This window comes from Labrus bergylta, chromosome 21 (genome assembly GCF_963930695.1).
Source record: "Labrus bergylta chromosome 21, fLabBer1.1, whole genome shotgun sequence".
NCBI lineage: Eukaryota > Metazoa > Chordata > Actinopteri > Labriformes > Labridae > Labrus > Labrus bergylta.
In genome coordinates, this window is record NC_089215.1 from 1057498 (window position 1) to 1084048 (window position 26551).

Below are 26551 nucleotides of genomic sequence, written 5' to 3' on the forward strand. Positions count from 1 at the left end.
AGAGACAGAGACAGAGACAGAGAGAGAGAGAGAGAGAGAGACAGAGAGAGAGAGAGAGAGAGATGAGAGAGAGAGAGGAGAAGAGAGAGAGAGAGAGAAGAGAGAGAGAGAGGAGAGACTTGAGACAGAAGAGAGAGAGAGAGAGAGAGAGGGAGAGACAGAGACAGAGAGAGAGAAAGAGAGAGAGAGAGAGAGAGAGAGGGAGAGGGAGAGGGAGAGAGAGAGAGAGGGAGAGAGAGAGAGACAGATGACAGAGACAGAGAGAGAGAGAGAGAGAGAGAGAGACAGAGAGAGAGAGAGAGAGAGAGAGGGAGAGAGAGAGAGAGAGAGAGAGAGAGAGACGAGAGAGAGAGGGAGAGAGAGAGACAGAGACAGAGGGAGAGGAGAGAGAGAGAGAGAGGGAGAGAGAGAGAGAGAGAGAGAGAGAGAGAGAGAGAGAGAGAGAGAGACAGAGAGAGAGGGAGAGAGAGAGAGAGAGAGAGAGAGAGAGAGAGGAGAGAGAGAGGGAGAGAGAGAGAGAGAGAGAGAGAGAGAGAGAGAGAGAGAGAGGGAGAGAGAGAGGGAGAGAGAGAGAGAGAGAGGGAGAGAGAGAGAGAGAGAGAGAGAGAGAGATAGAGAAAGAGAGGGAGAGACAGAGAGAGAGACAGAGAGAGAGAGAGAGAGAGAGAGAGAGAGAGAGAGAGAGAGAGGGAGTCCTTCATGTTAAGTGAAATGTAACATGTAGTTTGTTGGTCTGCTCAGAAAGACAGATCTCTACACCTGTTGCTGATGAGGAGTTGTACCGTATTGTAAGCGAAGTCCACAGAAGTGTCCAAACACCGGCTACAAGCTAATGCGTGGACATTTGAATGCTAGAGGCTGTGCGTGTTCCAAGTGAGTATGATCCGAGCCCCAATATGAATAAATATAAATAACCATGAACTAGGCGCAAGGTCCAATGAGAATATATATTGTTAAGGTAAGGCTCATGTATGTGTGTATTCTTTTGCAACGTAGCGGCTGATATATCTGAAAACTCATTTCCAGGGGTAAATCCAGATTTGTATCCTGTTATTATGAAGTTTTATATATCATGTTGATGATAGATAAGGTGAACTCTGGTCATTTTTGAGACTGTGGTGGTTTTGTACTGGATTTACAAATTCAAACATTCGATATCAAACATGAAGTTAATCGAGGTTGTGTCGTTTTTAAAACATGTGGTATCCAAGGCGTGAACATTTTGATGACCTGAATTTATTTTTTTATCCAGGAGCTAAATGTTGCTGATGATCCATGGTGTTGCCATTTATTATTATTTATTTATTAACACCCTAACACTATCAAAATACTTCTAAATATTTGAAACTCTGGTATTTTTTTTCCAGTATTTCTCAGTTAGATTTTTAAGTGTTTTTTTTAAATAAATAGCAAATGAGTCTATGATTATTTTCTGCTCTAAAGTCTCAAGACTGAGAGTCTTTGCACAGAGTGGATGCTGAGGGAGTGTACATGAGACGTCTACGGCTGCATGTAACAAGACGACGGCAGTATTCTGTTCCTGGCCCAAACTCTTTATGGCACATAGATGGTCACCACAAGCTTATAAGGTATCAGTGATATTAGTTGATAAACAATGCAACTTTCTATAGATGTCCCAAAGAAATGATCACATTAAAGCTTTTTTGTTGTTCAAAACTGTCTGACAGGTGGAGATTTGTTGTCCATGGTGGGGGTGGACGGATTCAGTCGACTGGTGGTCTACCTGAATGTGGCTGGCAATAACAGGGCTAGCACTGTCCTACAGAGCTTTATCAATGCCGTTCAAGCAGTACGGGCTGCCGTCAAGGGTACGGTCTGATAAAGGAAGAGAGAATTCAGACGTAGCAGAATTCATGATCAGGAGCAGAAGGTACCAACAAGGAAACTCTCACATCACAGACAGAAGTGTACACAATCAGCGGTAGGTCAAATATATCTGTTTGGTGACTACTTGTACACAGTGGTGGACAAAGTACTCAACTCCAGTACTTGAGTCAAAGTATTGATACTCGTGGTCCAAATCTTACTCAACTACAAGTAAAAGTTTGCTCGGTCAAGATTTTAGTCAAGTTAAAGTACTAAAGTAACTTACTTTTAAAAATACTTGAGTATTCAAAAGTACAAAGTACATTTTCTAATATCAGTGCATTGCTGTATTGTTTTCTCAGTGCTTACACAGAACCTTGTAACTCTCTGAAACCACCTAATGATGTATTGACTTACAAGTCTATAGAAACACCTGTAAAAACTTCAGCGTATAAAAATGCAATCAAAAACAATTAAGGACAGCTATTGTCATTTAATTTTTTTATTTAAACATCCCCACCCAAAAAAAAACAGGAGGGCCCTTTTTTTTTCTCCCCGTACATTCACTGTGGGGGGAGTTGCAAAGTTTACTGTTCAGTCCATTACTGCGAACAAAACTGCAACTCTGCTTTCATGAACTCATCATCCAGTTGAACCACTTGGCTACATGGCAACATAACCCTTGCCTTAATAAAATCTGTAACCTGCATTTTTCCATGTCTGTGGAAAGTGATGGAAATCCCTAAAAGATGGTGCACATTTAGTCTCTTTCCTCAGCTTCTCCTGCCATCTCCATTGCCGAGTTTTGTTTGAATGAAGGCGGGAGAGCTTGCTACACTGAGCGTTGATGACGTATTTCCAAATCCATCCCATGTGTGAGCGGTGACTGTGATTGGTTCCCTTCTATGAGGAGCACAGCATGAGGCCAATTGCATTTTAGAAAAGAAAAACACCAACAGCTGACTACAAAGCTATGCTGAGCCTAAAAGGAACCAGTAACGACGAGCTTCCTAGAAATGTAGTGGAGTCGAAAGCACAATATTTATCTTGTAGTGGAGTGAAAGTCACAAGTTTCCAAAAAAACAAATAGTCAAGTAAATGTACTCCGTTACTGTCCACCACTGCTTGTACAAACCATAGCAGCTCAATGTATTTTAAAGCTTGAGATTATATATTAATTAACAATTTGTCAATTGCATTCTAATTGCAGAATAGAGAGGATGTGGAGAGATGTTTATGAGCATGCCCTAGACCTCTTCTATCAGATCTTCACTTCATTGGAAGATCAGGGAACACTCAATCCAGACAACCAAGTCCATCTTTATGCCCTGCACCGGATCTTCCTTCCCCAAATTCAGAGAACCCTCAGCTCCTTCAGAGATGCTTGGAACTTTCATGGACTTAGAACTGAAAGGAATCAATCACCTAATGAACTCTGGAGAAGATACAGAGAGCAAGGCCCCATGGAGGATCCTGCAGAGGTTTAAAAAAAGATAGTAGTTTTACACTATTATTGAAACCTTTTGAAAATATATTCATATTTTGTTGGTCAGGAGATACAGGTGTTTGTCACTGATGTTTAGCAGATTTATTTTTCCTCAAATTTCTTAGAAGAAACATTTCAGACAGATGATAATTGGACCCACTATATTTGAAGAAAAGGGTTTCTGTTATCACTTTGTTCTTGTTTTTGAATGAAACATGAGAATCTCTTCTGTCTCCTGAGCTCTGACAGAACAACATCTGAGCAGCAAAGTGCCTAAAACTTAATTTGTCACCAACATAAGGACCAATGATCAATCTCATGAATCTTGTGTGATGACATGTCATAGTAGTTTAAACAATATGTCAATCAAGGTTATCCTCTGTTCAGGTTTATGAAGACTATGGGATCGACTGGAATGGGCCTCACAATCAGCATGGAGACACTGTGTCAGTTCCTGAGATTCAGATGGCCCGTGAGCTCTCAGATGTAGAGGTTGCCATTTTGCCAGTTTCAGGAGTTTCTTTAAATGATGCAATTGGATCATATTTGGAGACAGTGCAAGTTTTGTCAAGAATCATTGGAGACTGATATCTTAAGCAGGCCTTTTATTTTATTTATTGTGCAAATGTCACTCATGAATTAGTTAACTTGATTTGTCAATAAAAATCTGAAATAATAATATGCTGTTTTAATGCAAATAAAACCAATTTTTCTAGCATCAAGAGATATTTCAACAACCTCATGTAGCCAATGACAACAGGCAAGGACAGCAAGGTGATGCACACTGAAGTATCAAACAGTTGACAGAAGAGCAACAACAAAGCAGTGTCATTTTCAGGGAAAGAAAATACTGCACTGTATTTGAAATGTTAGAAAAACACTGAACTCACTTCACTCAAATTGACCTTTTTCTACTGAATAAAAGCACAGCAACATCATTGCCTGAAAATACTTAAACAAGAGCAAATCCAGTGTGTGCACTGTCTATGGCAGCAACAAGTGCTTCCTCAAAGTCTTTGTAGGTGTTGTAATGAGCTGGCAGCTTCAGTGTTTCAAAGCATGTGGAGGATGATGGGAAGGTTCCCCCGGAAAACTCCACTTTGAGTTCTGGAGGGAGCATTTCCCAGCCGACCCAGAACTTCAGCAACTGAGCCAGAGTATCTGATGAAGCTAAAAGGTCATAAAGTGGATTAAGAACACAGTGCACTGTAACTGTTCAAATCCCTATGCATTTCATATATTCTACAGTGTTAAGTGAGATGTTTATGGGACATAGAGACATTGGTAAACATGAAAATAAATTGCAAAATAAGATAGCTATACCTGTTTCAATGAACATCCGTAGAAAACCAGTGATGCGGCACTTGCACTCAATGTCAAGTTCTTCATCATCACTGTCCTCCACAGGCCATGTGATTTTGTCTAGGAACATCTGGAAAAAAAAAGGTTTGAAAAGTATTTTGGTGTCTAGGATAATTTATAATTCAGCACTGATGAAAAGGAATATAGATTACAGTCTTGGTAATTGAGAAAATATCCAGCTCAGTAAATTAGACAATAAGATTTGCACACACATTTATTAATATTTTAAGTATTGTTAATAAGTTGGATGTACTAAATCACCTGGGGTACAAACTGCATTCCTGCCATTTTCAGAAAAAGAAGTGGGACAACATCTGGCCTTGATGTCAGCAGGGGCCATAGCATCACATCTTTCAATCCCTTTCTCAACTGTTTAATTTGGCGCATGGTCCTCCCGATGACCTACAAGAAAGGCCAAACCCATATTACTGACCAAATATTAAAATTCTACAAAAGTCAGCACAGTAGAAAGTGTTTATAAAACTCTAATGCAGTGCTTAACAACCCTATAAAACCATTTGTATCATATTTGCTACGCAAGTTTCTGAGACCTCTGTCTTATCAACATGATCAAAACTTTCCTTTAAAACCTGTTGTGTATGACCTGATACATGTATTCTGCCCCCTAGAGGATTTGCACTCTACTGCAGGCAGTGGAAGGGCTTTTTTTGACCTTTTAAAAAAATGGCCACCATCATGCTAGCATCCACACACTTTCAGCAGGAAAATCTTTGCTAATTTTCAAGAAGTTACAGTAAGAATAACATTTATATTGTTACTCATTCTTTAATAGGAGTATATTCTGTATTAAAACAATGCATCATTACTTAATAATTCATTATTCATATTACAGTTAAATCGTGTTAAAAATGTGTGTATCACATTTGATACTGCAGGTATATAAGGTGCTTTATCCTTGAACGGTCATTCTAAATTTTTGTAATGTAATCTACATCATGCCTACCAATATACAAACACACACTATTTTAATGATTTAATAAATCTAATTAATGACTGAAATGCCATTTTAAAATACATTTTGGGTATTTTCACAATAACAATTCCTCTGAAATCATAATCGCTACGCTATATTGACCAATTTGTTATGTGTGTATTTTTAGATGTCAAAAAGAATAGAGGAAGAAGTGAGAAAACAAACGTACATTGAAAATGTCATCAACATGATAATGGATGGCAATTCAAGTGACATAGAGCAGTTAGGGGAAGATGATGAGGAGGATGAGGAAGAATGGACTCCTCAGGCCATGCATGATGATGGAAGTTCAGATAGCAGTGATGAGGAAGACCATCAAGAGGAAAGTGTAGCCCAGACAAGCACAGACGTTGAGATCCCAACAACAACACAGGACACAATCAGAAAGGAGTCAGTGAAGGCCAATGCACAAAGGAAAGAATACAGATGGAGAAAAATAAATTATCAAGCTCCATCTATCGATTTCATTGCAAGTGTTGAGGAAGGCACAGAAGACAGGTGTGACTGGACACCATACATGTATTTCAAACAGTTTGTCACTGATGAAATGCTAGAGGAAACTGCAGAACAAACAAACCTGTACAGTGTACAAAAAGAGGGCAAGTCAGTAAACACAACTGCCAAGGAAATAGAGCAGGTTCTAGGCATGTACATTCATATGGGGTTAGTACAGATGTCCTCTGTGAGAGCCTATTGGGAGATGGAGACAAGGCTCCCTGCAGTTTGTCATGTGATGTCTCGAGATCGGTTTCTGAAATTGCTGACAGTGATTCACTTTCAGGACAACCTCAGTGTGTCTGATGATGCAAAGAAAGATAAACTGTGGAAGCTCAGGCCATGGTTACAAAAACTGCGAGAACAGTTTCTCTACATACCTCCTGAAGAAAGCCATGCAGTTGATGAAATCATGGTGCCATTTAAGGGAAAATCTCATCTACGTGTCTACATGCCTGCAAAACCTCACAAATGGGGTTTCAAAATGTGGGGACGTGCTGGACAAAGTGGCTTTCTTTATGACTTTGATATTTGTCAAGGTGCAGAAAATCCAGACAGAGAAAAGTCTGAAGTAGGTGTTACAGGAGAAGTTGTGCTGAAAATGACATCAACACTTCCAGCAGGAAAAAATCACAAGGTCTTTGCAGACAACTACTTCACATCAGTTCCCCTGGTGCAACACCTAAAAGAAAGAGGAATCCACTACGTTGGCACGATCCGGATGAACAGGATGAAACACTGCACCATGATGGATGAAAAAGAATTGAAGACAAATGGAAGAGGGTCAATGGACTTCAGAGTGAACCAGGAAAACAACATCGTTGTAAGATGGTACGACAACAAAGCAGTGAACCTGATTTCCTCTTTTGTTGGCACTGAACCTGTGGGAAATGTGAAACGCTGGGATCGCAAATCCAAAACTCACATAATGGTTCCCAGACCAGCCATTGTTGAAACATATAACAAGTTCATGGGAGGTGTTGATCTCCTTGATATGCTGTCTGCACTTTACAAGTTCAGCTTCAGATCCCGAAGATGGTACATGTACATCTGGTGGCACACTGATAGAGTGGCAGTCATCAATGCGTGGAACCTCTACAGAAGAGACCAGAAGAAGCTAAACCCCAAGAAGAAACCCGTGCCTCTGTGAAGGTTTCAGGCTTTGGTTGGCAGGAAAGGCCAAAATCAGGTGTGGCAGACCACTATCCTCTCCAGAAGAGACTCCAACACCACCCCGTAAAAGACCAAGCTGCAGTGTGCCTCTTGATGTGAGAAGGGATGGCATTGATCATTTTCCAACATGGGAAACCCGACAGAGATGCAATCACTGCACTGGCAATCACTTCTCACATGTCTACTGTAAAAAGTGTTATGTTAAAAAAAACAACGAGAAAAGCTTCCTGAAATGTGTGCAAAAAATTGCCAAAAACGCCCGATGTATCAAATGTGCTACAAACAAAATATCATAAACAACATGATATGAGAAAAACATTTGGGGGGATTTTGTTTAAGGGTTTAATAAACATCTCAATTCCAAAAGAATAGAATTTCCTGGTTATTTTTTCATGTGTCAGGCTTTACAGGGTTAAGATGTATTTTTCCCCAATTATATCCTTTCATATTGCAACACCAAACCACTCCCTGCCTAGATTACAAGTTAAAGAGTGTTTAGGTTCTGTAATAATCCTGCCTGCAGTTCCAATTAGTTTGTGATTGAAATACAGATGTCCAAAAGAAATGCAGACGTGATAGAATTGCTTAGCTTGAAACATAATTGATGGATAAATGGGGGATGAGTTCAATTTCAGAAGGAGAATTCACCAAATCAGCAGGAGAAACTCACCGCGTGTACTAGAAGTTTGTTATGTAGCCACCTCTGATTCGTTTTAGTGACTGCTGGGAGATCCCAAGACAGGGAAAGATCTGACACTGTGTCCTTCTGTTCCTGAGTAAGTTCTTCAAGTTCAAGCTACAGTTTGGATCATAAAAGGTATTACACCTGTCCAGGAATTTTGCAAGGCAAAGGTTTTTTTGTTTGTGTGTTACATACCATTGTTATAATACTCCTGATGTGCAGATCAGGACAGTCCTCGACAACAATTGTTGCCATTTCAGGGTCCCCATTGAACAGTACATGAATAACAGCAGGACTTAATCCGGTGACATGGGGGCCATCATGCAAAAAGGAGTGGGCTATCATCCTTCCTGCAACCCGGAAGAGGTTGCTCTCAATAAGCACCTCTGATGCAGCTGGAACGAGATGGTCAGGCTCACCTTCAAATAGCAGAGTTTGGCCCACTCCTCCTGTAAGTACCAACAGAGCAGGGCTTCAAATCAAACAATTAACTTTTAAAATGCATGACATTAACCTGAATAGTAGCACATTTACCAAGATTCATTCTGAATCCAAACTGGAGTTTGGATATTATTGTTGTCAGAAAGTACCGCATCACTCCCTGTCCAACAGCAGCATCACCTATAAAACTTTTTTTTTTTAAAGAATACTGTATACTGTTAATAACACACTAGAAACAAGCTGTAACAAGGCTATAGGTGCTTGACAAGTTTTAGGAAGGAAGGACAAACACATGAACTGTTATGCAGACAGCATGAACAGCCAATGCAGATTATCATATAATGATTAATATCAGCCAAATGACCTGATGGGACCAGTAAACCACTAATACCATTCCATATAAGACATAGAATTGATATTAATGTAACAGGATATATTTATATTATGAACTCTATTCTACTAACCATCAAGGGTACAATGAAGTGGACATGCCCATTCCTGTTGCTGTTTATAGAATGAGAGAAGTGCCCGTTCCCTGTCCTCCTCACGCTCCCTTACATCCAGTTTCAGTTTAAGAGGCTTCCCGGTTGCATGTTCACTTAGTAGATTATCTTTGAAAACTTGGGCAGCCAGAGTTGGTTCTTTAATAATCTTCCAGTCTAGACAAGAAGAAAAATAAATGTAACTACTTTGCATGTTAAATGCAGATAAACTCCCAATCAACAGAAAAGGAGGAACACCTGAAAAATGTGACAGAATCCAACAGCCTTTTAATAGATACTAGGAAAGTCCATTTCTACTTGACTTTCATCAGAATGATGCTTATTTGCTGTTTGAAGTCAACCAAGCTTCACTTAGATGTGGAGTCTGTGAACTGTATGAGGAAGTGTTTCTAAGGTTCTATAAAACAGCAGTGATAATGGCATGTCTTCTAGTCGTTATTTATTATGGTTAAAAGGTGTTATTCTTCTATTGACTGAGTTCTAATCATGCACAATATTATAGCATTCCTACTGTGATGACACAAAGCATTGTCAAGTTCTTTAAGATCAATCTTCTCACTTTCAATCACTACTGGTTCTACTTCACTCTCTACAGATGTTTCAGGCCTCACTGGAACGCTGTCCCTGTCAGTGGGTGGCTCTCTATCATTCTCCTCACCACGGTCTCCCTCTCCTTCTCTATGTGTTTCCTGCATGGGGGTCCTTGAAGTTCAGAAAATGTTATAGTCATTTCCTCTCATCTGTGTGCACAAAAACTAAAAAGACATTTCTTATTGAAAAATGAATATGTAATTCTTATATATCTTTAACAAGTGCATAGCCATCCCAGTTAGCTCGGTGCAGTTTCATTTCAGAGAAGGGAACCTCCTTCTGGACCAGAGGCATGTCCCGAGCTTTCCTAAGAACAACAAATCTGTTAAGTATTGATTAAAACTCCACAGTGCAATTTATTTGAACTATGTATCAAATGGTGACAGTGTAAATTTCCATACTGAATCAATGGGTAGGTCCTGTTGAAGTGGGCGTATGTCAATTGTAGCCTGTCCAATTGTTGGAGATGGATCTTTTAGATAGGTAAGGGTGTATCCTGTGCTGGGACATTGAAGAAGTCCAAGATTTCGACTGCGAGTAGATCCTGCAATTTTTAGAAACTCAAAGCCTCCCCCTTCTTGCAGCTTTGGAAACACCTCCATCAGTTTGTTTGTTACAACCATGGGATCGTTGTCATTTCCTGTAAATATACATAATGCACATTAACTCAAATACCAAAAGCTAAGCTGTGATAACAAATACACACCAAGAAAATCACGTCATTAAAGTTTGAGTCTAATATGTAAAATAGGTGAACACAAATGGCGATAAAATGAAATTAAAAATACAACTCCTACTAATGTCAGGACTCAGTGCTTTGTCAAAGTTCTTGTTTCAGACGCACCTGAAAAGATCACCTTTGTTCTCCAAGTCCTGAAGCAAGAAGGTCTGCTTTAAGCTGAATGCTTGGAACTTTATCAGCCTTGTTGTTGTTGTTGTTGTTGTTGTTGTTGTTGTTGTTGTTGTTGTTGTTGTTGTATGGAGCAAACAGCTACTTTGGCTGCAACACAGAGAAAATGTTACAGCTCCCATGATCGCCACTCAGCTAAAACATCCTTAAGTCCTGATAAATGTAATAAAGAAAGCAAACAACAACTAAAAAGAAAGAAGTGATAAAAGTCCAACTTCAGGGCTGCTGACATGCTAACACCATTCTGCCGACTAGCTAGCTTCGTTTAGAAGCACATCTGGCTATCCTTACCTACCTTGAACAGGTGTACGTGGTGTAGCGACAGGTATCTGCTGTACCTGTGCTCCGGAGAGCTTTTGGACATCCTGCACTAACACTTTGCACCAATGGTGAGCTGATTGATCCGTCTTCACTTGTATCATCAGCAACTATTTTTTCGGCGACAAATGAAGAGCGTACCGAAACGAATATACGGATGAACACTGTCACCTAACGTATCGGAGTGCATTCACTGCTTCAATCCATTATCTGGGATCGATCTGTCATGACTTGCTTTGCTGAGTAACCAATCAGATGTTAGAAACTTTGACGAGCAGCAGTGACAGATGAAATGATTTCATGATGCACTGCTGGTGTAGGGACCATGAAATGATAAAGTAAATAGTGAAATAATTAAATGTGGTTTTACATTAAATGAATTAACATTTTAAATAATTAATTAAACATTTCATTAATTAATGATGTGTTTCATAAATTATTTATTTATTTATTTATTACCAATTTTAAATAATTAATGACACATTTAAATAATTATTTAATTATTTAATAACACATGCATTTAATTAATTAAATAATTATATATTTATTTCTATATTTGTTGATTTATTTCCAATATTAAATAATTGATGACACATTTAATGATTTCATTAATTATATATTTATATATTTCATTTTGGCACTTTTAGTCCTCCATAGGTGAGCGTCCAACTTCCCTGAATGTTAAACTGTAGTTGCCTTCTATCTTTGGTTTCCCGTCCGGTTAATGAAGTCTGCTTTATTTGTTTAATCGGTGGAATATGCGCACAGACATATCAGCACTTGTTCTGTTTAAACATCAGCAGGTCACTCACTGATAAGTCCCTGTCACTGTAATAACACCCTTTGTAATCTGCAGCGGCATTTCTCTTCGTCCCGCCCCGTCTTGTATCTCCATACAGCCGATATTATACCATAAATGATATACTATATTACTATATAGGCTACAGCATATGCTATATAGCCTATAGACAGTTTATGGGCCCACTATTGGTCCCCCCCCCCCCTCTGCAATGAGCCACAGGCTCCGCGCCTGGTTTTAACGTTTACTTTATTGGGAGATTATAACTCAAAATGCTCCCGAACAGGAGACGTTTTCCTCTTTCTCACAGGCTCCATTTCTCCAAAAAAAGAGAACCAAAACTACAACTCCCAACAACCAACTAACGCAAACTCACGAGGAGACATGACAAGTGGGTTTCACTTCCTCTTCCCCATTGAACACAAACAGATCAATGACGTAGACTCGAAGTGAGGAAAGAAAGAAATGCGCCTCCTACTCGACACACGCTTCAAAGCCTCGGTGTCAAACGTAACCTCACTAATCTGGACTTTTACCTGAAACTGAATCCACAAACCGGATAAGAGGTAAAAAAAGAACAAAGAATACAGATTAAAGGAACTTTGAGTGACAGGGAGTGACTCCCAGCTGTTCGTCTCCTCGTCTTCAGTTTGAGATAAAATGGCGTCCAAGTTAAAGAAAGATCTTAGCTGTCCGGTCTGCCTCGACATCTTTAAAGATCCAGTCATCCTGTCCTGCTGTCACAGCTTCTGTAGAGAGTGTGTGAAGAACTGCTGGAAGGAGAAGAACAAGGAGTGTCCAGTTTGTAAGAGGAGACAGTCAAAGGATTTCTTACCTCCTAACTTTGCTTTAAAGAACCTGTGTGAGAGTTTTGTGCAGGAGAGAGATCAGAGAGCTTCAGAGGATCTCTGCAGTCTGCACTCTGAGAAACTCAAACTCTTCTGTCTGGACCATCAGGAGCCGGTGTGTCTCGTCTGCATTACTTCAGAAAAACACAGCAAACACACAATCAGACCCATCGATGAAGCTGCTGGACAACACAAGAAGAAACTTCAGGAAACTCTGGAGCCGGTAAAGAAGAAGTTAAATGTTTTTAAAGAAGTTAAAGTGAAGTTTGATCAAACAGCAGAACACATTCAGGTCCAGGCCCGACACACAGAGAGGCAGATTAAGGAGCAGTTTAAGAAGCTTCACCAGTTTCTAGAAGAGGAAGAGGAGGCCAGGCTGTGTGCACTGAGGGAGGAAGAGGAGCAGAAGAGTCAGAGGATGAAGGAGGAGATGGAGGCTCTGAGCAGAGAGATAGCAGCTCTTTCACACACAGTCAGAGACACAGAGGACGAGCTGAGAGCTGAAGACGTCTCATTCCTGAAAAACTACAAGGCTGCAGTGGAAAGAGTCCAGCAGCGCCCCCTGCTGGAGGATCCACAGCTGCCCTCAGGAGCTCTGATAGACCAGGCCAAACACCTGGGCAACCTGAGCTTCAACATCTGGAACAAGATGAAGGACATGGTCTCCTACAGTCCGGTCATTCTGGACCCAAACACTGCTCATCCAGTCTTCATCCTGTCTGAAGATCTGACCTGTGGGACACAAGGAGAGAGACAGCAGCTTCCTGATAATCCAGAGAGGTTTGATACTTACTGCTCTGTCCTGGGCTCTGAGGGCTTTAACTCAGGGACTCACAGCTGGGACGTCCAGGTTGGAGACAGTACATCCTGGGACCTGGGTGTGTTAGCAGAGTCTGGACAGAGGAAGGGAGACAAAGAGTCTGGATTATGGTCAATATGGTTCTATGATGGTAAATACAGAGCACACACCCCACCACATCCAGACACTGATCTCTCAGTGAAGAAGAATCCTCAGAGGATCAGAGTGAATCTGGACTGTAACAGAGGAGAGCTGTCCTTCTCTGATCCTGATACTAACACACACATACACACACACACACACACTTTCACTGAGAGGATGTTTCCATACATTTACACTTTTGATGAACTCCCACTGAAGATGTTACCAGAGAAGATCTCTGTGACTGTGTCGTCCTGATGTCTCTGGTTGTCTTTATGACAGAGCTCAGATCTGTTTGGTGTAACTCAGGGACTCACAGCTGGGACACTGTGGGGGGGTAGAGTCTGTCCCTGTTCTCTGAGTGAAGAAGAGGCTGCAGAGGATCAGAGTGAGTCTGACACCAACACACACTTTCACTGAGAAACAGTTTGCATGCATCAGAACTGAGAGAAGAACTCCCACTGAGGACTTAACCACTGAATCTCTGTGACTGTAGATTTAAAAAAACATCTTGATGATTAGAATCAAATTTCACTCATTTTTCTTAAGCGATATTTGAACACCTTAACAATCAATGATCCATTAATGATGAATAATTAATGAGCCATAAAAAGCTCGTCTTCTTCTCAGTTTATGTTTTGTTGAAGTTATTTTAAACATGAATTCATTAAATACAATCAGTTTGAAATAATTAAACTACGAGGCTCTCTCTTAAAAACAACGTATTGTCATGATTTGGTCTTATGTAGTTTGTATTTTCAGTTTGTCTCCTAGCTTAGTTTCTAGTGTTTTTATTTTGTATTTCCTATACCTGTGTTTCTTTGTTCTAGTGTGTTTTCTTGGTAATGTTTCATTCTTGAGTTCTGATCTCATTCATCTGGCGAAGGCTGCGTTCCATCATTCTTGTAATTCTGCTTTAATCAAACTGGGTGCCTTTTCATCAACTTGTTCATTGGTAGTTTGTTTGTGTGTTTTACTCTGACTTTGATTATCGACCATGTAAAAAAAAAAATTAACATAATTAAAAGAAAACAGTCAACAATCTGTCATCTGTCATTTATACATAACACCTGTGGTTGAAATATGATTAGCATGCTAATATTAGTAGTAATTTATTTCATTACATTATGAAATATACTATTAACATTGTAGTATACTTTTTAAGCATTCAGGTTTAATTTTTACACAGCTATGAATAATATGTAACAAGAGAGCCAGCACAGGACCCTGTAACTGCAGCAGCTTGTCCACATGTGGCACATGCATCGTACAGTCAGAAAAGCAGGAACATCTGAGGTGGTAAGACACATAAATATCACAATATGTCATTTTTGTCATTGGTTCATGCACACAATGTGGCATGAAGGAGACAAGCTGCCAACAGGAGAAACATTCTGGCTATCCTATTACAAAATGAAGACCATGTAAATAGGACACATTCAATATTTGTAAGGGTAAACTGGGATTATGTAAGGAAGTTAATGTAAGCTCCTCACCTCAAATATTGAAGGTATATACACTCAGATAAGTCAATAAATACTATTGTGTGACATGTTTATTAGTAACCACTTCATTTCTTAACATTGAATTAAATTCAAACAGTGAATTTCACAGCAAACTGACAACAGTATTATATCAGTAACCAAAAAACACTTCATGAATGATAAAACACTTTTCACTTTGGAAACACAAGTTCAGACACCTGAAACATCCTGTCCCTACTCAGCGTGGACTGTGAGGACAATACCTCTAATTGAACGGCCACAGCGCTACTGTCCGCCTCTACCTGGGAGATGGAGAACTAAAGAAAGACTTCAGTCTGTCAAGGCAGACAGTGAAGGCCTTGGTGGAGTGTCTGGGATACACCAAGGACCATGGCTGGAGCAAAGACCTCGAAGTGGGGATATATTTATACTGGCTGGCCAGTGCCACCTCGTATCGGGTGGTGTCAGGAGCCTTTGATGTCCCCATCACCACGGTTCATGATGTTGTTCATCGAGTCGCTGGAAGTATCATCAGCATCATGAAGAGGGTGGTTCATCTCCCTGCTGCTGATGAGCTAGAGGGAATAGGGGAAGGCTTTGCCCACCTGGCTGGCTCTCATGCCTTCTGCAGAGCGGCTGGCAGCATTGATGGGACACACATTAGAATCAAGCCACCTGCAGCAAACAAAGAAGACTACCTTAACAGGTAACCTGCATACAAAATACCACTTCATATAAACTTGTTTTTAATCCCATATCAATGTGAGTGGTTATCAATTCCATTTTGTGTTGTTCAACAGGAAGCTCTTCCATTCAGCTGCTGGTGGTGTGTGATCACAAAGGCCGCTTCCTTAATACATATACAGGTAGAAATGAAAGTCAGAAATGTATTAGTACAGCTTCCACTGCTTAAGGGATTGTTGATCTAATAAATAATTCAGTCATCAGTTACTGACATTAATACCTCTGGAAGGTTGGGTTAACTTTTTGAGTTTCTCAGGAAAAGGGTGTTGCAGTCATCTCACATACAATGAAAGTGAATGTGGACCAGGACTCACACTTACTGTGATTTGTATTTGTCACCCAACAACTGCAACGTCATTATGTTCATGTGTGAATTTCTACTTATCTCATGATTGTAAACATTGTAATTACTTTAAAAGATGTTGTATAATCACAATTGAATTTGTGATGTCACATTTCAGAAGTGTTTGAGACGGGCATTTTCAACATAATGTGTCCTGTACCATGTCAAGTACAATGACATATTCACAATACATCACCCTTGTTCACAGGACTTCCAGGCTCTGTCCACGATGCAGGGTCCTGCGGTGGAGTTCTCTGTACGTACACCAACTCTACCCCCCTCATGGCTGGTGTATTGTTGGGGATGGGGGTATCCCTGCCTGGCTGCACCAATCAGCTTGATGACCCCATTCAGGGAGCCGGTGCAAAACCCTGTTCATGTACGATACAACCAGCAAGCACGGTGTGCGGTGGAAAGGGCGACTGGCATGATGAAGACGCGGTGGCGCAGCATCTTCCTCAAGGCCCTGGAGGTGAGAGACAGCATTAATGTGTAAATTTGCAATTTGTCATTTATTTCAAGGATAGCCCCTTAAGATGCAGCATCTCATTTTCAAGGGGGTCCTTACAAAACATAAATGAATCATCATAATACAAAATCAAAATAAAAGGTAAATCCAAAACATAATACCAAACATTTAAACACAGAGACACCCACACCACAAACACACACACACTCACAATCACTCACACTTAATGCTCCCCCAAGCCTAGCCACCCACCAACCAGCCAGTATTACACAATCAGAAACAATCTGAAGAGAAAAAATACATATATAATAATAATAATAATAATAAAAAAAGAAAAATGAAAGGAAAACCTCTGCATATATATATGCATACACACTATACAGGACTTACACACATAGTGTACGCAACATTAAGGCACAAGGTACAGAACAGTACATACATGTAGATACACGAGCGCAAGCAAGAGGAGAGCAGGTCCAGACCAACTAAGTCCAACAGAGAAAGAAAATCAAAAGCAAGAGCAGGATGTTTGACAATGAGTATGTAGAGATGATTTAAAGATATGAAAAGAGGTGATAGATCTAAGTGAGCGAGGTAGGTTATTCCAGTCTGATGGAGCGTTAAATTTAAATGCACGGCGACCAATTTCTTTCCTGATTCTTGGTGTGAGGAAAAATAGATGATCAGTATGCCTTAGGCTATACTGTGAACTGAAAGGGATTAGAAATTGTTTCAAGTACGGAGGAAAATTAAAATAGATACATTTAAAAGTAATGAATGAAATGTCCTTCTGGACTTGGGAGCCAGCCAATTCAAGGACTCATACATTAGGCAGTGATGGGTCCTATATGGACACCTCAGAACAAATCTACAGAGACTGTTGAATAAGATAGTGAGAGGTCGAAGATTTGTCTCTGAGGTGTTTCCATAGATAACATCAGCATAATCAAGGATTGGCAGCACCAATTGTGTCACGATTCTTCTCCGGACTTGCAGTGAAAAACATTCAACAGAACGATAAAGTGATTTTAGACGACCATATATTTTCTTAGAAATTGAGTTGATATAAGGTTTGAAAGATAACTGGGAATCTAGCCAAAGGCCCAAATATTTAAATTCATCTACTTTTTCTAATGCTGTTCCATCCAGGAAATTAATATGCCAGTTTTTTGTTAAGGGCAAAGAATCTGGTCGAGTGCAGAACAACATAAAATGTGATTTTTTCTTATTCAGAAGAAGTTTATTGACAGAGAACCATTTTTGGACTAGATTAAAATCAGATTGTATTGAGTATTGAATTTGTGAAATGTCCGAACTGGAGGAGTATATTACAGTGTCATCTGCATATAAATGAATTTGACAGTCAGAACAGACTGGTGAGAGGTCATTGATGAAGATGGAGAATAATAGAGGACCTAAAGATGAACCTTGTGGCACACCTTTATCAATAATCTTGAAGTCTGACTGGCTGCCCTGAAAAAAACCACATTGACTTCTATAATGAAGAAAAGAGTTGAAAACAACAAAGAGTCAGTAGAGAAACCAATAGCATGTAGTTTATCTAAAAGAAGATAGTGATCAACCATGTCAAATGCTTAGCAAGGTCAATAAATATAGCACCTGTAGACATATTGCTGTCAGATGCTGACTGTATGTCATTGGTGGATTTTAGGAGAGCAGTGGTGGTCGAGTGGTTTGGTCTAAAACCAGATTGGTGTGTTGATAATAAGTTGTGATCATTAAGATATTTAGATAATTGATTAAAGATGAGTTTTTCAAATATTTTTGCAATGCTATTAATAATTGAGATAGGTCTATAATTATTGATGTCCGTGGGGTCACCCCCTTAATGGAGAGGGGTTACTCTGGCACATTTCCAGGAAGAGGGAGTTTTACCAGTTGCAAGAGATGAATTAAATAAATCAGCCAGAGGAAATGATAAAATATGAGAGGCAAGTTTAAAGAACTTAATCTCCAGACCATCTGGACCAGCACTGCATCCAGAGCTTAGACCATCAGTGACCTGTTGGACATCAGTTGGTGTGATAGTTCTGAAGGAAAAGGAACTGCCACATCTGTTCTGAGTCGGGGTAAAGTCAGAGTGAGAATAACCAGACAGGGAGCTACCAATTGTAGAGAAGTGTTGGCTAAATGCCTCTGCAATTAATGATGGTTCACTGACAGTTTCATTGTTTATTCTGATACGAGTAGTAGGATTTTTTGTGGGTTTATTGGTTATACTATTGATTCTCTTCCAAAATTGCTTTGGGTTCTTAAAATCAGTTGACAGACAGTCTTTGTAATAATTTGCCTTAGCATTTCTAGTATTGGTTTTACATTTATTCCTCAGCTCTTTATAAGCATTCCAGTCAGAAGAATGATTTGTTACACGGTATTTTTTCCAAGCCTTGTCTCTTTGTTTGAATAAGTGTATAAGATCTCCTTTTATCCAAGGTAAATGTCGACCCTTGACTTTAATTGTTGTCCAGGGAGCATGTTTATTAATTATCTCAACAAGCTCAGTATAAAAGTAATTCCAGGTATCTTCAACGAATGGTATTAGTTGAAATCTTTCCCAGTTGATGTTTAAGATATCTTGAATATAAAGTTCAGAGTTAATATTATTAGTTTTCCTTACTTGGATGAATTTAGGAGGAAGATGAGGCACTTTGATTTTCCAAACACAAAAAACAATAGAATGGTCACTGAAAGAGTCAGGTAATACCCCAGATTGTATGATTCTGTCGGGATGGGAAACTAGGATCCAATCAAGTAGAGAAGACGAACTGGGACCAACTCTGGCAGGTTCACTTATAAGTTGGGTTAAATTTATGCTGTTGAAGAGATTGCGATCATTACGGGATGAGCGATCTGCCCAATTGGAGTTGAAATCACCTAATATGATTTTTTCACTAGTGCAGTCTAAAGAATGAATGGTTGATAGGATACATTCAGTTGTTTCAGCAGGAGCATTGGGAGGTTTATAGATATTTCCTATGATAAGTCGTTTGTTCTCATGTAAAATAATTTTAACAAAAAGGCATTCAAAACGCGAGGGATTCTCAGTTGGTAAAATAAGTTCTGCAGTCAAATTTGAGGATACATATGTCAAAAGACCCCCTCCTCTTGAGCCCCTGTCTTTTCTATAAAGGACATAGTTATCAATTGTGACTTCATCATCAGAAATATTGCTGTTTAACCAGGTTTCAGAAAGAGTAATTACATGAGGTTTATTATAGGTGAGCCAGGCTCTCAATAAGTCAATTTTAGGTGACAAACTCCTAATGTTCAAGTGAATAACATGCATACCTTTAATAGAGTTCATTATTCAGCCAAGGATGTTATTACCCTCGGCCCTCTCGGGGATGCCGATGAAGCGGAGGTCGGAGCGTCTGCTTCGGTTCTCAGCGTCTTCAACCCATGTTTTCAGGTCAGTGTTTTCTTTTTCGAGCACTTTTACACGTCTGGCCAGGTCTGTGATGTCATCCTCGTTCGAGCTAACTCTGTGCTCAAGCTCGTTGACCTGCTCTCCAGTTGACCTGCTCTCCAGTTGACCTGCTCTCCAGTTGACATGCTCTCCAGTTGACCTGCTCTCCAGTTGACATGCTCTCCAGGCACACTAAGAGAGCCATCTATTTTGGTCAGACTAGCTCCAAGTTGATCCATTTTAGTGTCCATGTGTGAAATCATGTCAAGCTTCATGTGCTGCATCATATCCAAGACACTTTGGAGAGTCATTTGCGCATCACCCATTGTGAGGCCAGCAAACTTTTTCCCTCAATATAAGAAGGATGTGGTCCAATAACTCGTTGGTTTGATGCTGAAGGCTGCTATAGTTTACGTCTTTTGATTCACCACAAGCAGTTCATTAGTATCAGCAAAGTTTAGAGTGGAAATATAAATCTCAGCGACCTCAATAGACAAATAATTGAGCCAGCAGACTGCAGCTTGTAGCACCCACTCACGTCATGGCAGCCATTCTAAGTACACACTAGTTGAATAAGTGCTGAGCAGTGGCTATTAAATATAAGCAGCAAAGTAATACAGGTATGGACATTCTGAGACAATAATGAAAACAAAAGAGCAGCGTAATGCGAGCTATTCAATCATGTTCACTTTCATTATACAGCTACATTAAACTTGTATTTTTTCCTGTAGATCAAGCCAACCTTTGTTCCTGCAGTGGTGTCGACCTGTGTCTTCCTCCACAACCTCTCCATCAACAATGGGGATTTGGTGGAGCCAGAGGTGGAGGAGGGGGCCTTCCATGACCAGGGTGATGACCACTGGGACCACCCTGATGATGCCAGGAGACAACATGAGGAACAGGCTGGCAGCAGAAGTTTTTGCACCTATTGGGGTCATCCAAGCACTGCAGGACCATAACTACTGACATATATATTTTCATTTCCACTACTTTTATTTATGGAGATTTAGGTTTTGTTTGTTCACAAATATAATTTTTCATGAGCATGCTCACATTGCATTTTCTGTTAATAAAAGTGCCTGTTTCACATTTTGCCTATTTGGATTTCACTTAGAAGTGTCTGTGTTTTAGTCGTTTCTGTACAGGGGAGGGAGGAGAGACCACCACTACATCCTGAAGAGTCAATGGTGACCGGACGTGTTATTGAAGGCCTCCGACCCAGTGCCTCGTCCATCAGGGCATACCATTTCCAGGATGCAGCGGTGGCCTCTCCTCCCTCCGTGTTCACTCCCGTTTTGGACACACACACACACCACACACACACAGACACACACACTTGTGTAAAGGCTACATTAAAGTCATTGCAGGTGATCTCACACCTTTGGAAGGCAGCAGCTTACGTATGCCTACCTTGTATTTTTGTTTGAGGTTCTCCCACTTGTGCTTGATCTTCCCCGCGTCCACTTTCCCCACCAGGGCACGCTCTCTAGGGGGCACTGGTATGATAGAACTGATCCAAAGGGCACAAGACCAAATTTGGACTCCACCATGGTGAGTTCCTCAAGTCCATGAAGAATCTTACAGATCCCCAGCTGTGGCTGAATGTCTTTCAATTTCTCTCCAACAGACATCACACCCGGGTCAGGAAGGGGCCCTACCACACAAGATTATATGAGGATTCATCGCTTATATTTTGTGTGTTTTTAATAGAACTGCCAACTTGCTCTTCCTTATAATCATAACCTCGTGTTGATTCCTGACCTGGGTCCGAGGCCTGTGCCAGGTCTGCAGTCTGTCAGTGCAAGACACATGTAATGGCACAATCTTGTAGTTCGAGGTGCTGAAACGGGCACTTAGATAAAGAAGCCCCACCAAGTGGTTCCAAAGGGCTCTCCCTGCAGCACAGGAACAAGATGTGGACCTTATCACTATGGGAACCTTGGCAGCTTCCAATGTGATCTGTTAGGGGAAGTAACAAAAACAATTACAGGTTTTCACAACCAAGAAGATTACTATTACAACACATCATAGAATATGATAGGATACAATAAATATGCTCTTAATTTAATATTCATTTGGTGTCTCATGATGCCTTGGTCAGGAGTAATGGCAGGAGTATGTACCAAACATACATGTGTTTTTAGATTTTTGAAATGTAGATTAAGGTCAGTAACAGGTTTACCTTAGATCAAGAAATACTCAAGAACATACGAATTGTGTGGAGTGATTTTCATTTGAACTTTGACTACAGACAGGCAACATCAGACAGCAAGAACAGCAACCTAAAATGATTTTAACATGGAAACAACAGACTGCAACTGTAGTAAAGTTACCTTGATGACACTTTAACAGTCACATCAGACTGTAGTAAAGTTACCTTGATGACACTTTAACAGTCACAACAGACTGTAGTAAAGTTACCTTGATGACACTTTAACAGTCACATCAGACTGTAGTAAAGTCACCTTGATGACACTTTAACAGTCACAACAGACTGTAGTAAAGTTACCTTGATGACACTTTAACAGTCACATCAGACTGTAGTAAAGTTACCTTGATGACACTTTAACAGTCACATCAGACTGTAGTAAAGTTACCTTGATGACACTTTAACAGTCACATCAGACTGTAGTAAAGTTACCTTGATGACACTTTAACAGTCACATCAGACTGTAGTAAAGTTACCTTGATGACACTTTAACAGTCACATCAGACTGTAGTAAAGTTACCTTGATGACACTTTAACAGTCACAACAGACTGTAGTAAAGTTACCTTGATGACACTTTAACAGTCACATCAGACTGTAGTAAAGTTACCTTGATGACACTTTAACAGTCACATCAGACTGTAGTAAAGTTACCTTGATGACACTTTAACAGTCACATCAGACTGTAGTAAAGTTACCTTGATGACACTTTAACAGTCACATCAGACTGTAGTAAAGTTACCTTGATGACACTTTAACAGTCACAACAGACTGTAGTAAAGTTACCTTACCTACTTCAACCAATAATGATTCACGTAATATTACTTTATAACATACCTTAGTTAATATAATCATATTATCATTCGGTGATCTTATTTTTTTAAGATATAGCCTATGAAACAACAATATATATAAATCTATTGTTCAACAAGTTTGAGGACTTACGGGAACTACAAGTCCAGGAAAAAAGAAAGATTGAAAGAAAGATTCTTAAAGCACACCAAGCACTTCACCTTCAAATCAAAATAATAAGCCATCGATAATAAACACAAAAAAATGATGATAGTGACAGAAACAGTAACTAATAATAGAAGAGATTCAGCGCCTCAGTACATGAAAGCTTTGAAGCTTAATGGTTATAGCAGCGCCACGTCGATATAGAGACTCGGGTTCGGTTCCTGAAACCGCCCAACAAGTTTTATGTTTTAACGTTTACTTTATTGGGAGATTATAACTCAAAATGCTCCCGAACAGGAGACGTTTTCCTCTTTCTCACAGGCTCCATTTCTCCAAAAAAAGAGAACCAAAACTACAACTCCCAACAACCAACTAACGCAAACTCACGAGGAGACATGACAAGTGGGTTTCACTTCCTCTTATCCAAAACCGAAACACAAACAGATCAATGACGTAGACTCGAAGTGAGGAAAGAAAGAAATGTGCCTCCTACTCGACACACGCTTCAAAGCCTCGGTGTCAAACGTAACCTCACTAATCTGGACTTTTACCTGAAACTGAATCCACAAACCGGATAAGAGGTAAAAAAAAGAACAAAGAATACAGATTAAAGGAACTTTGAGTGACAGGGAGTGACTCCCAGCTGTTCGTCTCCTCGTCTTCAGCTTGAGATAAAATGGCGTCCAAGTTAGAGGAAGATCTGAGCTGTCCGGTCTGCCTCAACATCTTTAAAGATCCAGTCATCCTGTCCTGCTGTCACAGCTTCTGTAGAGAGTGTGTGAAGGACTGCTGGAAGGAGAAGGAGAACAAGGAGTGTCCGGTTTGTAAGAGGAGACATTCAAAGGATTTCTTACCTTCTAACTTTACTTTAAAGAACCTGTGTGAGAGTTTTGTGCAGGAGAGAGATCAGAGAGCTTCAGAGGATCTCTGCAGTCCGCACTCTAAGAAACTCAAACTCTTCTGTCTGGACCATCAGGAGCCGGTGTGTGTCATCTGCAGAGATTCAGAAAAACACAGCAAACACACAATCAGACCCATCGATGAAGCTGCTGGACAACACAAGAAGAAACTTCAGGAAACTCTGGAGCCGGTAAAGAAGAAGTTAAATGTTTTTAAAGAAGTTAAAGTGAAGTTTGATCAAACAGCAGAACACATTCAGGTCCAGGCCCGACACACAGAGAGGCAGATTAAGGAGCAGTTTAAGAAGCTTCACCAGTTTCTAGAAGAGGAAGAGGAGGCCAGGCTGTGTGCACTGAGGGAGGAAGAGGAGCAGAAGAGTCAGAGGATGAAGGAGGAGATGGAGGCTCTGAGCAGAGAGATAGCAGCTCTTTCACACACAGTCAGAGACACAGAGGACGAGCTGAGAGCTGAAGACGTCTCATTCCTGAAAAACTACAAGGCTGCAGTGGAAAGAGTCCAGCAGCGCCCCCTGCTGGAGGATCCACAGCTGCCCTCAGGAGCTCTGATAGACCAGGCCAAACACCTGGGCAACCTGAGCTTCAACATCTGGAACAAGATGAAGGACATGGTCTCCTACAGTCCGGTCATTCTGGACCCAAACACTGCTTATCCAAAACTCATCCTGTCTGAAGATCTGACCTGTGTGACACGAGGAGAGAGACAGAAGCTTCCTGATAATCCAGAGAGGTTTGATACTTACTGCTCTGTCCTGGGCTCTGAGGGCTTTAACTCAGGGACTCACAGCTGGGACGTCCAGGTTGGAGACAATACATACTGGTTACTGGGTGTGTTAGCAGAGTCTGGACAGAGGAAGGGAGACAAACTGTCTGGACGTTGGTTAATATGGTTCTATGATGGTAAATACAGAGCACGCACCCCATCACATCCAGTCACTGCTCTCTCAGTGAAGAAGAAGCTTCAGAGGATCAGAGTGAATCTGGACTGTAACAGAGGAGAGCTGTCCTTCTCTGATCCTGATACTAACACACACATACACACCTTCACACACACTTTCACTGAGAGGATGTTTCCATACATTAACACTGGTGATAAACTCCCACTGAAGATGTTACCAGAGAAGATCTCTGTGACTGTGTCGTCCTGATGTCTCTGGTTGTCTTTATGACAGAGCTCAGATCTGTTTGGTGTAACTCAGGGACTCACAGCTGGGACACTGTGGGGGGGTAGAGTCTGTCCCTGTTCTCTGAGTGAAGAAGAGGCTGCAGAGGATCACAGTGAGTCTGACACCAACACACACTTTCACTGAGAAACAGTTTGCATGCATCAGAACTGAGAGAAGAACTCCCACTGAGGACTTAACCACTGAATCTCTGTGACTGTAGATTTAAAAAAACATCTTGATGATTAGAATCAAATTTCACTCATTTTTCTTAAGCGATATTTGAACACCTTAACAATCAATGATCCATTAATGATGAATAATTAATGAGCCATAAAAAGCTCGTCTTCTTCTCAGTTTATGTTTTGTTGAAGTTATTTTAAACATGAATTCATTAAATACAATCAGTTTGAAATAATTAAACTACAAGGCTCTCTCTTAAAAACAACGTATTGTCATGATTTGGTCTTATGTAGTTTGTATTTTCAGTTTGTCTCCTAGCTTAGTTTCTAGTGTTTTTATTTTGTATTTCCTATACCTGTGTTTCTTTGTTCTAGTGTGTTTTCTTGGTAATGTTTCATTCTTGAGTTCTGATCTCATTCATCTGGCGAAGGCTGCGTTCCATCATTCTTGTAATTCTGCTTTAATCAAACTGGGTGCCTTTTCATCAACTTGTTCATTGGTAGTTTGTTTGTGTGTTTTACTCTGACTTTGATTATCGACCATGTAAAAAAAAAAATGAACATAATTAAAAGAAAACAGTCAACAATCTGTCATCTGTCATTTATACATAACACCTGTGGTTGAAATATGATTAGCATGCTAATATTAGTAGTAATTTATTTCATTACATTATGAAATATACTATTAACATTGTAGTATACTTTTTAAGCATTCAGGTTTAATTTTTACACAGCTATGAATAATATGTAATAAGAGAGCCAGCACAGGACCCTGTAACTGCAGCAGCTTGTCCACATGTGGCACATGCATCGTACAGTCAGAAAAGCAGGAACATCTGAGGTGGTAAGACACATAAATATCACAATATGTCATTTTTGTCATTGGTTCATGCACACAATGTGGCATGAAGGAGACAAGCTGCCAACAGGAGAAACATTCTGGCTATCCTATTACAAAATGAAGACCATGTAAATAGGACACATTCAATATTTGTAAGGGTAAACTGGGATTATGTAAGGAAGTTAATGTAAGCTCCTCACCTCAAATAATGTTTCATTCTTGAGTTCTGTGTCTTTTAGTGTTTCATGACAACACTTCAGAATTCCTGAAAATCGCATTTGAAGTGGAGGAAGAAAAAAAAAAACCTTTTGTGTTCCAAGAGTGCCCTAATAAGAAAAGATGGTTTAGCCTGCTGGTCCAACATTTAGATTTGAGGATGTGAGATTTTGTCACCAACAGAATCATGATGTTGATTATATTTAGAAGGTGAGTAAAACAAAAAAAATCC

The 26551-nt window shown here is 40.1% G+C and overlaps 3 protein-coding genes and 3 long non-coding RNA genes across 11 annotated transcripts; 4 read left to right on the plus strand and 2 right to left on the minus strand.

Moving 5' to 3' along the window:
- The first annotated feature begins 1904 nt into the window (after nucleotides 1–1904).
- On the plus strand, nucleotides 1905–3992 carry LOC109976667 (uncharacterized). The gene is made up of 3 exons (XR_010664907.1): nucleotides 1905–1942; nucleotides 3038–3308; nucleotides 3701–3992. It is a non-coding gene; the product is annotated as an uncharacterized lncRNA (long non-coding RNA).
- LOC109975285 (G2/M phase-specific E3 ubiquitin-protein ligase-like) lies at nucleotides 3904–11136 on the minus strand. 6 transcript variants are annotated; one of them, XM_065949451.1, is made up of 9 exons: nucleotides 10399–11134; nucleotides 9956–10194; nucleotides 9523–9861; nucleotides 8925–9119; nucleotides 8215–8468; nucleotides 8008–8133; nucleotides 4937–5077; nucleotides 4637–4745; nucleotides 3904–4483 (listed from the first exon to the last, which is right to left on the minus strand). In XM_065949451.1, the coding sequence occupies exons 3-9, from the start codon at nucleotides 9656–9658 to the stop codon at nucleotides 4266–4268; spliced, it is 1179 nt and encodes a 392-aa protein (XP_065805523.1). In that variant the 5' UTR covers nucleotides 9659–9861; nucleotides 9956–10194; nucleotides 10399–11134; the 3' UTR covers nucleotides 3904–4265. The 6 variants fall into 6 exon arrangements, with proteins under 6 accessions (XP_065805523.1, XP_065805526.1, XP_065805524.1 ...); XM_065949454.1 differs by adding an exon at nucleotides 8554–8648 and having other exon boundaries at nucleotides 9523–10194; nucleotides 10399–11132; XM_065949452.1 differs by having other exon boundaries at nucleotides 9523–10194; nucleotides 10412–11134.
- An 842-nt stretch (nucleotides 11137–11978) lies between these two features.
- LOC114922145 (E3 ubiquitin-protein ligase TRIM39-like) lies at nucleotides 11979–14411 on the plus strand. The gene has a single exon (XM_065949449.1). The coding sequence runs from the start codon at nucleotides 12242–12244 to the stop codon at nucleotides 13625–13627; it is 1386 nt and encodes a 461-aa protein (XP_065805521.1). The 5' UTR covers nucleotides 11979–12241; the 3' UTR covers nucleotides 13628–14411.
- Nucleotides 14412–14589: 178 nt separating this feature from the next.
- LOC136177272 (uncharacterized) lies at nucleotides 14590–20923 on the plus strand. Its single transcript, XR_010664909.1, has 3 exons — nucleotides 14590–15559; nucleotides 15654–15719; nucleotides 16149–20923. It is a non-coding gene; the product is annotated as an uncharacterized lncRNA (long non-coding RNA).
- LOC114921314 (uncharacterized) lies at nucleotides 20575–21784 on the minus strand. Its single transcript, XR_010664908.1, has 3 exons — nucleotides 21598–21784; nucleotides 21247–21490; nucleotides 20575–20706 (listed from the first exon to the last, which is right to left on the minus strand). It is a non-coding gene; the product is annotated as an uncharacterized lncRNA (long non-coding RNA).
- Nucleotides 21785–23240: 1456 nt separating this feature from the next.
- On the plus strand, nucleotides 23241–25851 carry LOC109976007 (nuclear factor 7, ovary-like). Its single transcript, XM_020626236.3, has one exon. The coding sequence runs from the start codon at nucleotides 23677–23679 to the stop codon at nucleotides 25063–25065; it is 1389 nt and encodes a 462-aa protein (XP_020481892.3). The 5' UTR covers nucleotides 23241–23676; the 3' UTR covers nucleotides 25066–25851.
- The last annotated feature ends 700 nt before the right edge of the window (nucleotides 25852–26551 follow it).